Source organism: Diorhabda carinulata, chromosome 10, assembly GCF_026250575.1.
Source record: "Diorhabda carinulata isolate Delta chromosome 10, icDioCari1.1, whole genome shotgun sequence".
NCBI lineage: Eukaryota > Metazoa > Arthropoda > Insecta > Coleoptera > Chrysomelidae > Diorhabda > Diorhabda carinulata.
This window is the reverse complement of record NC_079469.1, coordinates 10,866,050-10,883,114: the sequence shown is the minus strand read 5'-3', so window position 1 is coordinate 10,883,114 and position 17,065 is coordinate 10,866,050. Positions and strand designations below refer to the sequence as shown.

General features: G+C 31.5%; 1 protein-coding gene across 4 annotated transcripts in view; it reads left to right on the top strand.

Moving 5' to 3' along the window:
* LOC130898746 (uncharacterized) overlaps positions 1 to 10,485 on the top strand; it is a 53,429-nt gene extending 42,944 nt beyond the window's left edge. For 2 of the 4 annotated variants that reach the window (XM_057808235.1, XM_057808234.1), the window contains exons 6-8: positions 5,711 to 5,994; positions 9,376 to 9,594; positions 9,932 to 10,479. In XM_057808235.1, the coding sequence (XP_057664218.1) occupies positions 5,711 to 5,994; positions 9,376 to 9,594; positions 9,932 to 10,413 (985 nt within the window). In that variant the 3' untranslated portion in view covers positions 10,414 to 10,479. Of the gene's footprint in view, positions 1 to 5,710; positions 6,001 to 9,375; positions 9,595 to 9,931 lie in introns of all 4 variants that reach the window. The other 2 variants (XM_057808233.1, XM_057808232.1) reach the window with 2 other exon arrangements.
* The last annotated feature ends 6,580 nt before the right edge of the window (positions 10,486 to 17,065 follow it).

Below are 17,065 nucleotides of genomic sequence, written 5' to 3'. Positions count from 1 at the left end.
TGGACAAGTAGAGAGACTTTTAGGGGTTAAAGTCATGAAAATCAAATACTGAAGATCGAAGCTCCTTTTACTAAAGCAATGACAATTCAGAACTGGTCCAAAGTTAAAAAACGTCAGTAAGTGCTGCAATAAATAACAGTTCACCGTATTTTCTATCGTACCTCGTAGAAAAATTGGATTATTCTTAGGTTTGTTTGTAATAACTAACCTTGAAAAATACGGATTTGAATCTAAAAGTTCCATTATCAATTGAGACCTAGATTATTGAGGAGTTTTATAGGTCAGATATAAAAACATCACTCATTAAATAGGCATAGAAGTCATTATCTTTTAGGCACAATAATACCAAGAAAAATGTAAAAAAGTCAGTACATTTGAAAAAGTGTGCGAGGCTGGTTGACTAACTGGATAATTGTATCATATTATCTGTTTTCCGTTCCATTTAGTGAATATAACATTTGGTAGTAATATGATAACTTTTTCATAACTTCCAATCACTTCTTATTGAACCATTAGTTTTCCAGGGTCTGGATCTTAATCCACACTTAGGATTCTGGTTATGAGGCGGGGCAGCTAAATAACGAGAATTTGGTTATAAATTTTGTACTTACAGAAAGTGGTATATCTCAAGCAGTAACTTCTTCATAGTAACTACCCTAGTATGCCAAAAAATGGCTCCACCGCTCCTCCCAATTCAGGTAGCAAGTTTGGAGGCCTGTCTGTAATAACTTTTCCAAACTGTCCTCTTCTAATTGTGAATTAACTCAAATGATTCATACAGATTTCTTTCCATTTTAGGAAATGGCCAGAATTTTGATGGAGTCAGATATGTGCTGTATGGATAGTGTGGAATCATTGCTTTCTAACTAATAGCCAAAAACTGATGGAATCTTAATAATGAATGCTCTGGCGCTTTTCCGATGGGAAGAATCAACCTGTAGCTTTAGTAGCATGGCTGCAATATTAGCACAAAGCCAAACAGATTAACCTCCGTGAACGCATAACATTTTCTGATGTGTGCTCTATATTCGGTTCATCGACTCTCTCCGTACCTAAACTTCTTTCAAATTTTGACCGATTACCGATGACTTTTCCCCTAATTTGGTGAAAAATTTCGTAATTGACATCACTCAACTCATAGAATTTGGAAACTTTAAACCACAAAATTAATATACCTGACTGAGTCTTGAAGAACCGCTTAAAATATATACGCTCGACAAAGTCAGTAAATTTTACTAGTAAATGTATTCTTAGTAACCCCGGTAAGGAATCAAAGTGACGCTAAGGTGCGCCAAGGAACATACATATAAAAAAACATATTTCGTTTGGTTTCGACTGTTGATTTTGGCGTTTTTCAGTTTTGTATTTAAGCATTTAACAATAAACTCTGATTGTATATTTTATAATTTATCGCGTTGTGCTAGATAGTACATGAAATGGAAAACTGGTGGAAGTTAACGATACAACTAAACGAATACTTTATATAATTCTGATATAGAGTCATTTTAGTGCCAAAATGCACACGATTTAGAACAAACTACGTACGTACCTTGATTATAACTTTCTTATACTTGACAACAGAACGTTCACTCTATGCTTAAGGCAGAGACTTGAATTATCTCGCCACTCCTGATTTGAACTATTTAAAATCTGTTACCCATATATTAAGTTATAGAATATGTCTCTAATTTTATCCTCCATTAACGTATCGTCTCGGATTACCTAGTTTCTGTCTTATATCAATGTGACTATGAAGAATCGTAAATCTACCTATGTAACTTCTACTTACTATTCGTATTCGTTAAGATTTATTGTAGACTGACCGTCCCCAACGTCTTACTTAATTGGTTCTATATATTCCTTAGACACTTGAAGTTCCATTAACTTATCAAATTACTTACCCTTTTATTTGTCGTTTTACATACAATAAGTTTAGTATTTAAGAGGGAATAAAGACGCATAGAGTGTTCTATATAGTCTAAACATGCAAATGAAACCATTTCATTTATTTATATTTTCTGTTAATATATAGTTTTTCAAAGTTGTGATTTAAGTTATTTATCTCGTGTAATTCTTTTTCATCCCGGCAATAAAGATATTAACATTGCTTTTATCCGCTAGAAATATCTACCAATCCTGTGCTAATTACGACGAAAACAACCAAAGCTCCATAGAGAGAAATATTTCTGTATCAAAGTCATCCCAAATAAAACCAAATCCCACATTAAGTATCTCGTATCCAGCTGAAACTAAGTCTATCACGTTCTACACACATTTTCGAGTCTTTTTTCAATTTTACAAGCCCATTGGCTGGATTAAATAACTCATCAATATCAGTCCAATTTTTGATTCGATAAATGGTGTTCAATAATTCCTTGATCTAATTTCCAGATTATCAGTATTTATTGTCCTCATTATACATTTTCTTGAAATATCGGTTCGCGCCAGAATTTAACTAATATTCCCAATATTCAATTTTTCAATCTATGAATAGAATAAGTGAGTACTGAAAGTAATTGTATATAACATGTCATAAAGTAATCATCATTAATCTTATAAATATTATGAAAAGTCTAGTGAACTTTTTATTTATGTGCTATGAAATTTGTCAGATAACGACATTTTATCTTTGGAAAAATTAGATTTGCGAGTGTAGTTATATGTTTAGAAAGCACGCAGATATATCAGGATGTATATAAGCAGATTATTTTCGTACTTTTTTAATACAATTCGCTGGGATTTCATATAGGTAGCAGCTTTATTTTGAAATCTGCAAAACGCACTGAATTGGAAAATTAGATTTCTTAAGTTACAAGAAAATATTCTGCTTCTTTGTATCTTGTGAATTGCTTACCTGCGTTTGAAATTGACTCGAGTAGATCCTCATTTCTCCGAAAATCAAAATATAAAACAGTTGTTATTATGAAGCTTTTATATTTCAAAATTATATTGACATATTTTGATGACCCTCTTCCACTTTAAAAACCCCAAACTGTAACAAACCTTTTCTCGAATTGTTCAATTATGAAATTCGTATTTTGTCTACTATTTTCCATTGATTTACTAAATATAACATTGCTTGCCATGCATCATATGCCCCAGGTAGTGCAGCTTTATATTTTCAACTGTAAGTCCATTCTGTTTTCCTCAATATACTTATACAATTTGTCCAACATTCTGTTCGTTTGAATATGAAATTTAGGCAATTACTATTTTATATAAAATGTATTTTGGATTCATTTTGCAAGAAATATGGATGCTTGGATCAGATATATAATTATAGAGCATTCAGGTAATCAGTGATTTTTTAAGAAGTATATTTTGAAAAAACCACAAAAAAATTTATGAAATCTTGATTGAAATCGATAGAACGATCAGTATAATTTAATATTTAACGAAGATTTTATACAAATATTGGCCGCGGCTCCGCTTAAGATAGCCCATGCGCACAGTCTAATTTTGTCACATTTCCTTCAGTATTTCACGAATAAAAGCTTCAATATTGGCTTCCAGTGCGTCAATAAATGCTGGTTTATCCCTCTAGACATTAGCCTTAACATGGCTACACAAGAAATAGTCCAAAAGCGTTAAATCACGCGATGTAGTCGACCAATTGACGGGCCTCAAACGTGAGATGAATTGTTCACAGAAGGCAGTTCTCAATTCGGCTATTGTTTCCCGTGCCGTGCGGAATGTGGCACTGTCTTGTTGAAACCACATGTCAGGAATCTCCAATTCCATTTTGGACAAAAAAATCGTCAATCATCACGCGGTAGCGCTCGCCAATCACAGTAACGTTCCGGCCGCTTTTGAAGAAGTATAGACCGATGATGCCACCGGCTCATAATCCACACCAAACAGTGACTTTTTCGGGATGAATCGGTAGCTCTTGTAATGCTTCTGGCTGGTCTTCACTACAGATGCGGCAATTTTGTTTGTTGGCGTATCCATTCAACCAGAAATGAGCTTCGTCGCTGAACACAATTTTTCGATAAAAAAGTGGATCTCCCCCAACTTTGCCAGCTACCATTCACCAAATGTTAGACCAAACTGAACAAGTTTGACAATGACACGATTCACGCGTGATCTGCCAAAAACAGTGTTGTCAAAAAGATACCAGCAAAAAAATCACTCGTTAGTTATTATTATGATCTTCAGATTTCCTTAAATTGAAAATGACATCGATGCTGGATCTATTTGTTCTTTGCTAAGTGGTTTCACTTTTACAATGGGTTTATTTGTATCAATTTTGGCCATTAAGTTTGAATTTTTGGAACCGTTGGTGACCACGATAAACTAAAAGTGCATTGCTTAAAGGGTGTGTAAAATTGACCACAATATTCTGCAAAATTACCCTACAAAACGAAACCGTGGTAAAGACAAAGTAGATCTAAATATTTAGTTTAGTATTTCTTGTAACTACTATTTTATTTAACAGAGAGTTGTTTATGCCGTTATACGTTTTTAAGGAATGTTTAATTCTCTTGGCAATTTCTGCGTCTTCATTGCCTGTGTTTCCTATTTCTGTTCCAAGGTATTTAAATGTGCTCACCGTTTTAACGATATGTCTCTTTAATTCTATGCTTATCATTTTTTGTTTGGATGCCATTACTGCAGTCTTTTTTACATTTATTCTTATACCAAACTGCTTTGTGTGTTGTTTCAAATGTCGAAGGACTTTAACATCAGAATAAGCTTCTTGAGATATTTCACGATTTGCAGCTTTTTGTTTCCAACGCACACATTCTTTGAATTGGATGAGCAGATATTTATTATATCATCTAAAAAACGTGTTGAAAAGTAATGGACTCAATCCCCTACATTGTCTCACTCATTTTGTGGTTACAAAGCCTATGAAATTAGGTTTTTACTAATAAAATGGTTCATATTTCGTTTATATAAGCTCACGATTGCATTTCGTAAGTCAAAATCTTCTTTCTGAATTTCCCATTTTTTCACCCTCCCTCCGTACTCTGTCGAAAGCTTGCTCCATATCAATAAATTCACATAATGCATCTTCATCTATAATTTGTTTAATGGAATCCACTGTGTGCATCATTTAGTGTATTTTCTACCTAAACTTTTATCGACGTTATTTCTCTTTGGTTGTTTGAATGCTTGTTATTTCTTAACTTATAAATGGGTGGTAACAATGTTACTTTCCAGTATTTTGGTATCTTTACAGTATTACAAGCTATGTTCCTTTTTTTTTGTGAATAGATCTATACCACTCCCTTCAAGAGCTTTCAACATTTCAGGTGTTACTTTGTCGCAGCCCGCAGCTTTTTCATTTTTTAGCCATTTGATAGCTTCTATAACTTCTTCACTCATTATATTTTCTTTATTTAGAACGTGGTCTCCTTTTTTATTTATTTATCAGCTTCTTTATTGAGGTCATTATTATCTTCTGTTCCTATCAGTAGTTGCATAAATTATGACTTCACTATTTTCATTATTTTTCCTTCTGTTAAAATTCTACCATTTTCATCCTTTATATATATTTCATCTTGTTTTATATTGTAGAAACATTTTCTATGAAAAGTGATCTATCACAAGTACAAACTATACTCACAGGCAATCAGTGATTCAGTGTGTAATAAAGGTTGATGTTTTTTTTTCAAAATTGCAAAAAACTCTTATTATATATCAGATATCACGAATAGTTCGAACTGCAATGAACTACTAATTTTCATAAATTTCTCTTTTACAGATATTTGGATGAAATACCATCTAGAAGTTTGAGTTTTCCCCGTTCTAGGACAAGTAGATACATGAAACATGACGAAAAAGAAAGAAAAATAAGTCGAACGTCTACAATTTCCAACCATAATCCTCAAAACCACATCCCGCCTCTCAGGGGTTATTCATTAGATAGAAAGAAGTCAGTGAAAGAAACTGCAATCGAACTTGATCCTATGTTGTTGGATAATACTCCTATTCTGTTCAATAAGTATGTCGTAGGTAAAGACGGTGGGTTTACCAGGACGATACCAGGTAAAGGTAAAATACCCTGGATTGTTTTTTTACTAACAACACCAGAACCTCCTAGGACTTTCTTAATAATTTCCAGATTTGTAACAATTTCTTCTCATCAGATTTTATTTTTTATTTGAGAATCAAACAAAATTAACGGAAGCTGCATGTAGTGGACAACTATTAATTACCGTAAGTAGCATTTGACTTGAACATAGAAGAAAACTATGCTGGTCATGAAAAAAATTGTCTTAGACAATTAAAAAATCAGCTAACATGCGTGTTTTTTTTGAATATGATTTACCATTAATACCCACTTAATTCTATCTACATATAATTATCTCAATCTTTAGATTATTATTATCATCATTTTATTCAAATGAGTATTTTATAACAGATTCTTCAAGTAAACGCGTCGAACAACGGCTTCTGATTTTCATTTATTATTCAAAACATGTTTGGTTTTCGCTGTTTTATTGTATTTAGCTTATAATAAAGGCAGATACGAGACATGATCAAAAATCTGGTATTTATTGAAACCGAATAACAATCTTGTTAAAAGTATTGCTTTGACTAGCAATACACTCCTTCCAGTATTCATGGATACTTTTTTTCTATCATCAGCTATGTCATATGCCTTCAGATGGTCAAGAATGATGTCAAAAATTTTTTCTTCAGCACATTTCTGTTTAAAAGAGGAACAGTATAGACTGACAGTAGAAAACCGTTATTACATCTTCTTGGCTTATCGTTTACAATTGTACTTTATGCAAATAATGATGTTGATTAGGGCAATGGCAGAATCGTCAATTCCTTTGAAATTTTTTTCAACTTGAAGGAAGTTAGTGGTAATATAATAACATCCATGAAAATGAAAATTATGACAACATGATTACAGTAAAATTATAGTTTAAATACATATCGATATGAGACATTTAGTTGAAATGGAGATAGTGTGAGTAAATGCTGCACACAAAAATTCTTTCATCCAGAAATGAGATATTTAATTTTCATTATTTGGTGAAGATTTGAGAATTGGAACAAGTTGTGGGTAGAGCTCGATGTAGAAGGTTCTTATTATAAAAGCCAAGTGAACTAGTGAAGAATCGATTGTATTCAGAAGACTGAACAATCTAGAACTGCAAAAAATAATGTCTAAATATGATAGAAATATGGAAACGTCAGAAAAATGAGGGAAATACGAATATCAGCTGTAAAAGTAATGAGAAGTAGTAATATTCCAGGTAGAGATAGGACAATGAATATGAGAAGAGCTCCTAATTATAGAAGGGGCTAAATGGGCGACAGTTTGAGCGAGTTGCTATTTTTTTGGTAGGAAATAAAACAATGAAAAAATTGAAGGAAAAATTCTATTAGGAACAGATAACTGGTGTACAAAAGAATTCTCAGGAAGTGGTCTTCTGTCTCAGTTAAAGTATATAAATTACTGGTGGGGTGAACAATTGACAAAAACGTGAAAAGTAAATAAAAAAAGCTGGAAACACCTTGAGAACAAACTAAAACTATCCCCGAATACGATTGTCCAAATTAATATTTATTGCTGTTAACAATAAAAAGAGTTTCAGCAGCAAATAAAATTATTCAAAAAATTATAAATTCGCATTAACTGCGTATCCAAAAGAACACAACGAATAAAGAACAGTTTGTATCATGCCATTGGGCTTGTTACGTTTTTTTTTCAAACATTTTGAATATTCACTTCGGATTTATTTATTCTAACTTTCGAGCTTTTGAAGAAATTAATTTGTTACCGACCTCCCACTCCATTAGAGAAATTCAATAAAACCCGAAATGGATTTGAATTCTTCCTTTATCTATCTTCACTTAAAGTAAAATTAAATTTTAATAAATTTGTGGTGATTTTATTCTTTATATTCACTGTTAAGTTTTTCTTCGCTTTTTATATTGTGCTCACAAAAATTCCAATTATCTTAATGTTTTTATATGACTTCATTTGGGGAACAGAACGAATAGAACAGAACAGATTCTTGTTTGGTTATATTTAAAAATATATCAATTCAGTTTTTTCATATGTTAGGACATAAGCTCTTTTTGTTCAGATGCGAATTTGTTGCTGAAACTTTTTTATTGCTCTTAGTAATGAATATTAATTTGGATAATCGTGTTCGAAAATAGTTTTAAATTGTTTAATTTTTATTTTCAATGCAATTTATGAGGTAATTCAAGCTTTTCCGCTTTTTTTATCAATTTTTAACTTCGTTCGTTAAAAAGCTGGTGGCGTCCAATTTAATATTAATTGTTCACCCCATCTGAGTACCAGTTTTTATATACTTTAACTGACGCCGAATACCACTTCTGAAGAAGAGTTTCCTGCCAGGGTATATGAGGCTATAAGTTATGTATTAGAAACAACTCAAATTTCTGTATATTGATTATAAGACTGTGACTTTTCTATGGAAATACGGGAGTTGTAGCCCTCAACTGGATTCCCGGATGATGGAGTTGTATTTGTTGGTGTGTTGTGGTGCACCGGTTGAGTCCTTTATTGAACTTCCAACCTGGAAGCTGTAGAACTACGGAAAAAAATAAAATGAGGAAAGAAAGGGGAGCACAGATGGAAATTACTCAAAAAAGAGAGAGTAACTCAAAGAGATTTGAATAATAAGAGGTTTATGCCCTAACAAATAAAAAAAACAGAAATCTGTTCTATTTTATTCGTTGTGGTCCCCAAATAAATAAAAAATTCACACCATTATATAAAATTTGTTTGAAACATAAAGGAATTAATAGAAATAACATAATTTGTTAAGCACTATAATAAAAAAGCAAAGTTAGAAAGATTCAAAAACTTACCAGCGAATATGATGAATAATATCATCATAAATCAACCAAAATTTACAGGACGATTTCGAATACTTTCCGAGGTTTTAGTGAGTTTTTCTGAATGGAATGGGAAGCCGATAACAAACTAATGTCCTACAATACGTTAACAAAGGAATATTCAAAATGTTTGAAGGAAAACAAGCCGCATAACAAGTTACAAAATCTATGCAAAGAAGACGTGAAAAGACACGTGGCAATAGATCAATTAAATGACAAATTCATTAAAGAAACAAATAAATTTGTATGGATATGAAATGAGAAAGAGCTAACGAAAATTAACAAAAACAAATTATGACTCAGGTGAATTAAAGAAAAGGCAACAAGGAAGACCAAGTAAACAATGAGTTGACCAAAGCACTTCAGAATATATTATATGATATTTATTCACGTATCACACTTATGTAACAAGACTTGACTAATACGGTACGTTTTCAATTTAAGATGATGACGATATTTTTGACTCACTCCTTGTCGCCTAGTATGAAGCCATACAACCTACTTATCTAGTGACTGAAGTGACTATAAGTTTTATTATAGGTATCACACCTAGGCAAACTGAAATTGACAAGAGATTCGCTAATCTATCAACATCAAGAAGTTGCAAAAGCAGGCCGAGATCAAGAAATTTTTTGGAACCTCCCGGAATACCTTCTTCAAGTGACGAGGAAGATTTGGATTCTATCAAAGATGATCGCACTCTCTCAAGACCTAGAAAACCTACACCTTCAAGAAGAGGGAGATCGCGCTCTCCAAATAGTAAGTTAATATTTAGCATACTCAAGCTGTAACGTTATTCATATCAATTTTTATCGGAGATATTCATTGTATTTTACTTTGGAAAAAGTTTAAATACTTAAATATTAATAGGAACAGTCCGGGTGGAACAAGATGAATTTTCATTAACAAAAATTAACAAATATTTTTAACAATGAAGCTTTATTTACAACTAAGAGCTTTGATGATAGTTGCATAATTCAAGTCGTTTCCACTCGGATTGACAATCCTAACCATATACAAATATTATCTGATCTAATGAGACTTTCTTTTAGAAACACAGTTTTCCTTCGAATGATCAAATATATTTTATTTTCAGCAACTGTAAAGAGTCCCAGTCCAAGAATGATGACTCCATTAGGTTACGGTCTACGAACCCGTAATGTAGAAGAAGATACAGATGATGATTATTATTATAGTGACGATCCTTACGACAGCGGTAAACCAAGGATTCGGCCAGTTCCTATATGGTTATGTGTATTCTTAGTTGTTAGTTATATTTTAGCGGGAGCGTATCTGTTTATGACGTGGGAAGAATGGGAATACCTAGACGCTGCCTATTTCTGTTTCATTACCTTAACTACTATCGGATTTGGTGATTTGGTACCCGCTAAAGAAGTGAGCAGAAGCGATAAAGCTACTATAAGTATAGCGCTCTGTTCATTGTATTTGTTGTTTGGAATTTCGTTACTAGCCATGAGCTTCAATTTGGTTCAAGAAGAAGTGATAGCAAATGTTAAGAGTGTTGCCAAAAAATTGGGAATCATTAAAAGCGATTCTGACGACGAAGAAGACGATTAACATGAAATGTGTTTATTATTTTTAAATAAAAAATAATGAATAGTGTTTGGTATTTTTTCCCAAATAGATTTTAAAAAAATTCACTGTAGTACTCAACGCATTCTATGAAGACAATTTACCTATAGGTATTAAATGAACCTTTAAACTCCGGCAACAATTTATATGTTAGATTAGCAGCTCAATTCACTTTGAAACTCAAATGGAAGGTATTTGGAAAACATATTATGATGTTAGACAGAATATCTTCTGCAAAAATGATTCTGTTCAATATGTGTCGTTATATCAGGTAGAGTGAAATCAGTAAATAATCAAAAGAGAATTTTTTACGATTTCTTACTGAGATTTTTTTATTAGTTTCTGAACTTTTCGCATGAATTGATTTTTATGCCAACTTTTTCATTAATATATAAAGAGTTGACGTTCCTGAATTTCTCTTATTTATTTTTTATACATAAGCCCAAACATTTCGCAAATTACATTAGTCGATTTTATTATTTTCAAAAAAATCGAAACTGGTTAAATCTTTTTCTCATTTAAATGACCACCTCAACGGTACCTGGAACGTTACATTATTCACATTTCCTTTGGCAAGAGACATTTGTTGCTTTTCCTTCATCCAGTTATTGAATTCTCTCGGAGGAGACACGTTTTCCGATAATCCAGTACGTGGAAAGTAGGCTTTCAGCAGCTTTTGGGTTGGATTTTCCCATCAGTTCAGAGGCGGAGTAGATTGTTCCTCTACTGCTTTATCCTAGGATTTCTAAGATTATAGAATTTCGTAAATGTCAGATGATACTTTTCAAACTAATTGGATATATAATCCGATGATAAATTGATCTTCACAAAATATAATATGATTAGAAGTAGAACGAGTTGTGAAAGTCTATATGACCGATGAATTTTCACTTAAATACATAATTACAATAAAAAATACTACAGTGGAGGTACCAGGAGTTGCAACAATCAATCCCAAAAATTTTGTAGCAAAAAGGGGTTCTATAATTCATGAATTCCTGATGGTAAGGAATCGAGCTGAATTGAAAGTTTATTTCATGGAATACAAAGTGGAAAAGACGACGAGAAATCGTGAATTTGATGGGCGCGATTGCTTATCAAATGGATTCATCAAGTGTTGGGGTGACAAATTTTATAGTAAAATGATAGGACAAGTACCTAGATTATGAAAGGAAGTATTACTATTTCTAAGTACTCTTCTGAGGCCGTTAATGAGAAATAGCATAGATTTACAAGTGAAATGTCATCTGTAAAAATAGGAAAATGTCATTTAGGTAATCTAAGAAAAAAGCTGATCTACGCCAAGCTGGGGTAAGTAACTAATTTTCTAAAAATTTCAACAACCTCTCTATTTGGAGAGAGAAGATTACAGAAAACTAAATTCACAATAAAAATTTTGATCACTTGCCGAAATGCATCGGTCCACTTCAGATGCCATTCATCATGTCTGTTGGATTGAAAAATTGCTGTGTGCTTGGAAGATTCTCTTTCAAAATAATTTATAAACATCAAACCTATCAATGGATCGAAATGTCTCGGCTAGCAGATACATCGGTAAATGGAGAAGCTGTCTGAGTGATAAACAGACAAATGCTCAAAGAATAAATTCTGACAACGGTAATAGTACGAAGTAATTGTTCTAAGCTTGCATCGGAGGTTACATAAGATTTTGCTGAGCAAAGAACGAAGAAAATACTGTCTGTTCGTCATATCAAAAACTCTTGCTCTCGATTACTTTCTGAGATATGTAACAACAGTGTTCATTACCTTCAAGATGAAAGCTTCGTAAAAAATTCAAATGCTGTTAATTATACAGCGGCGAAAAAGGTTGAACTATTTGAAGATTATAACATGATAGTCATTAAGAATAAGAAGAAAAGCAAACATTTCCATTACACAATGTAGAATAAAACAGAAAACTCTTTTGTACATTCAAACAGGAGTTAAAAACAGAAACTTTCAAAAATTAAAACGTTTATTATGACTTGTTATCAGTTTTATTTACTTTCAAATATTATGTATATTGAAATACTTGTAAATAAACCTTGAGCTACGTTTTTTAACTTGAATTTTTTGTTAAGCATCCTTTTCTCTATTAAATAAGATGCTGATAATTCATAATATGGACCTAGACCACCTTAATATACCTTTACTCAATATTATTTTCTTTTGGTGTTACTATCGTCCATAGCTTTCAATGCGTAGTTAATTCTATTCGATTATCTTCAAAAATTTTTCATTCTTCCTCATACCTATCATTTATATAATTAGTAAGATTTATTTTTGGAACTAATCAATTTTTTAGAAATAGAATCTATAAAAAATCCTTCAGGATTTTTTATAGATTATTTTTTTGTCGCCAGAATCTAAATCTTTCAAAAATACAGAATATATAATTATAAATTTTAAACAGTTACACTTTGTTTCTATTTTATGTTTCTCAAAGTGATCATTTTTATTTTCATTGATCTGGTACAATTGAAGAAATAACTTCAGATTTAAACGGTCAATAAAGAAAAAACAATTAGAAACAATGAGTCTTCATTTATTATATTCTTATTTTCAAAACTTTTAGTAATTACTATTATCCAATGGATTTCGATATATTCCTAATATTCCATAGTAAGGTATTTTTGAAAAATATCAAAATTCCGAAAGAGGTACACCCATGCAAGTATTTCGAATCGGATTTGAAATGGATCCAAGCGTCGCAGGTGTTTTAACCTAAGCACTTGAATTTTTATTCAGACTGTGAAAAATCTAATAGCCACCGAAAGGCATGATCGTGTTAGCTATAGCTGTGTTCTTCTTTAAGATGGACTTTTGATGTTTGCAGTACGATTCGATTACAATCCAAAAGATTCTTTCGTATAATCTTTCGGTTTGGTTTGGCTTGGTAGTTAGAATAAATGAGAATGAAGGTAGAATAGTTATGAACGTTTATAGTTTGAGACCGCAGTTGGCTATTGATAATTTGAAACAGTGGCTAATACTGGTCGACGTAGTGTAGTGGTATTATACTAAATCTATCAATCAAGCCCGAGTTCAAACCACCAACCTTATATGAGAATAGATTGACGGAAAAGTCAATTTTCAATGAAATAGTTATCATTCATTCAGGTGTTCAATGGGATTATACTCAGAACTGTATATTGGTTACTACTTTATTAGAATATCTAGGGTGTTCATTCTTAACTTAAAACCGGCGTATAGCATAACTTACTTCAACAATTTTTGTTTGTATTGTTGTACAGATATAAAGAAATATCTTTATTTATGTTAAAAATTGAGTACAAGACAAATAATTTATGGAGTTGCTCTTTATTTCAAGTGGATAATTCGATAGTTTGATTGAATGGTTTCTAATTGATTCAAGGATTCGTAGAAGCTTGAATAATAAACTTGGATTAACAATGCGAAGATGTTCACCACAATTGAAAAGGGTTGTATCGGTTTTCAATCGAAATAAGAGAACAGAAAAGTTTTATTAAGCTATACTGTATCATAATAATTGAATTTTCTAATAGGCTTCAAAGTTTTGATATAAATTCAGTCCTTATTTTTATATTCATTGGTAAAAATGGTCAACTTCAACCTAGGAGGGTCGCAATTTTTATTGTAGTTCATTTTTACCTTTTTAACGTCCATAGATACTATTTTAAAAACTTTAAAATGGCGTGAGATGTTGAGTAATATATCATTTCACAATTGTTTTCATTATATATGGAACCTATCATCTTTTTAAAGAAAACTTCTCAGATTATTAGATCTTTGACACCATAAAATGTACTGTAGTAACTTCCAATGTGAAGGTATAGCCTATTCTCAAAAGCTTCTCTGAATTCTCAACATATTCATGTCGTTATCAATCGACATTCTGTCACGATTTATTTGTCGAAGGTCTAATTTAGGTGTTGTAACAAAAACTACAGTGGAGTTGATTTGAATCACGCCATCTAGCAACCATCAATTGCGAATACGTGTACGAGCTCTTTTCTTTTTTAAAAAAAGTCTGTTTTTCTAAATTAACAAATTTGATTTTAAAAAAACAAAAATCTTAGCTGAAAACCCGAACTATCAAAAATTATTAATCAAAGAAATGATATACATAAAACGAGATAAATGTTCTATGAATGATAGACAAGATATAAAAAACCTCAGTCAAATTTACCCTAAATTGATTAATTGGTTTATTTCAATCTACCTGGTATAATATCGTTTCGAGATAGTACGTTTTTAATAATGTCTTTGAGATATCTACTAATATGTTTATATCCATTCTACAAATACATAACTAACACTCTAATCCAAGAAATTAGAGAGAAAATAAATTGAAGTTGAAATCTAGTAAATATATATATAAATATGTATCTAAGTGTTCTTGATTTTAGGTCTCTTCTGTTTTAAAATTTCTGTTTTTTTTATATTTTTTAAAAGAAAGATAAATTTCGACATTTCGACTTGAATTTTTATAATTTAATTTATGTCTTTTGATATTTCATGGTTCGTTAATGCAGTTCTAGTTTTTTTATCGTATTGATGACCTCTTAGTCTATTTCCTAAATACTGAGACGAGCCTTTATATTATAAAAATTTTCTGATAAGTAGGTTGAGTTGACTAAGATTATTGATGTGAGTATTATGGGCAATTATAATCTAACTCAATCTTTCACCGATCATTATCAATGAAAAAAGGATGAGAATTGGACATGGTACATAATCCACCTCGCCACTCAATAGTTTGTCATCTGTAACTAATATGTGAGTAGATAAATAAGTACGGATCTAAACACAATTGACTTCACTTTATTCTATTTCTTCGCAAAAATAAATATTTTCCTAAAAACACGTGGGATTCGACAGTTATTGCCAACCATTAATCTACTTGTTTGTGGAATTCACGAAAAAGTCTTATAACTTTCAATAATCGGAAAAATATATCAGTACAACTTCCATTTCATTTATTATTAATGTAGATGTGAATTCTCAGAAAAATATTATTGATCATTAGTTTCCATTATTTATTTTCTTCATAATAATATTGACATTGTGGATTGAGATAACGAGGCTTTGAATCGTATTTTTTATGTTGTTAGGGAAGAAAAGATTTTTTCATCCGCTATGCAAAGTTAACGATTTATAACGTTGATTTCTCTAATTTTTTGTAAAATTGATAAGCGATATAACTTCATGCGTTCTCTCGAAATATTATTGTTATAGTATAAAGGAAGACGAAGTGTCCAAGGTAATAAACTGCGCAAAAATCAGAGTAGATGATATTCAGCCAGAAACACTTGAGCTGCTTGGACAAAATAAAATATAATATTATTCGTCCAGATAGGTTGAGGTTCACTATTGTGATAATTCCAAAAAGCATAAATTAAAAAATGTAGTGATTTTCGAAAAATAAGCCTTCTGAGAGTCGTATTAAAAAAATTTCATGATTAATAAGAAATATATAAGAAACTTGATGTAAGATTTGAAAAAAATCAATTTGAAATGGATTGAGGAAATCGTTAACAATGGAGTTAGTGATGGAACATGATAACAGCACGCGAAGAAGATTCAAAATTTCGATACATAACTGGTAACACTTTCGAAAGGTTAATATAAATTTTGATACATAAATATTAACGTTTCAAAGTGGTCAATTCCTATTTATAACTATTAACCTTTCCAGAAGGTGAATTTAGATGCATAAGTGTTAACGTTTACAGACAGTCATTCTCGATTCATAACTGTTAACTTTCCGAAAAAGTAAATTTAGAAACATAATTGTTGACGTTTTTAGACGGTCAACCTCATAATTATTAGTCTTTAGAAAAGGTAAATTTCCATATATTACTGCTAACCTTTCGAGGCGGTCATTTTCTATTTATAACTGTTAACATTTCTAGAAAATAAATTTCGATACATAACTGTTACTGTTTAGATACGGTTATTCTCAATTCATAACTGTTAACCCTCCCAAAGATAAATTTGGATAGATAATTGTTAACGTTTCCAGACGGTCAATTTCGATTCATAACTGTTAACCTTTCGAGACGATCTTATTCATGAATAAGGGATGTTTCACTTGAATTTATCATAGCTCAAAGTCTGATAGTTATATGACATATATGCAACAAGACTATTCACAAGTTACTCTGGGAATAACGGTAGTAATTTTAAAGCAAAGGAAGTAGGCAGTTTAAGCTAGGAACACGGTACTCATATTTAATTTAATGTAAAATATTTGATACATAGATAACGTTAAATCACATATTCTGTGAATTAAAAGTTACTACCAAAAAGAGCTGTAGAAATTTGATAAAACTTATTATTTTCCTTCATTTGTGATGGAACAAGCTGGTACCAAAGTTTCTTCTTTCTTCCATGACAGGTCAATCGCCTGTTCCTTCTTCGATATTTTCCCTCATTCAGGCTGTAGATTGTCACTCCATCTGTTTCGTTTTTAAGTAATCTTGAGAGGCTATATAAATCGAAATATCGAAAATAGTTCGCTACAAAGAGTGGTACGGTTGCAAAAGCAAAAGTTTTTTATATATTCGCATAGGAAATTAACCTAGACCATCTTCAACGAATTTCCAATGACTTCCAGCCTCAAAGTAAATTCAGTTCAGAAGAAAACCAAATG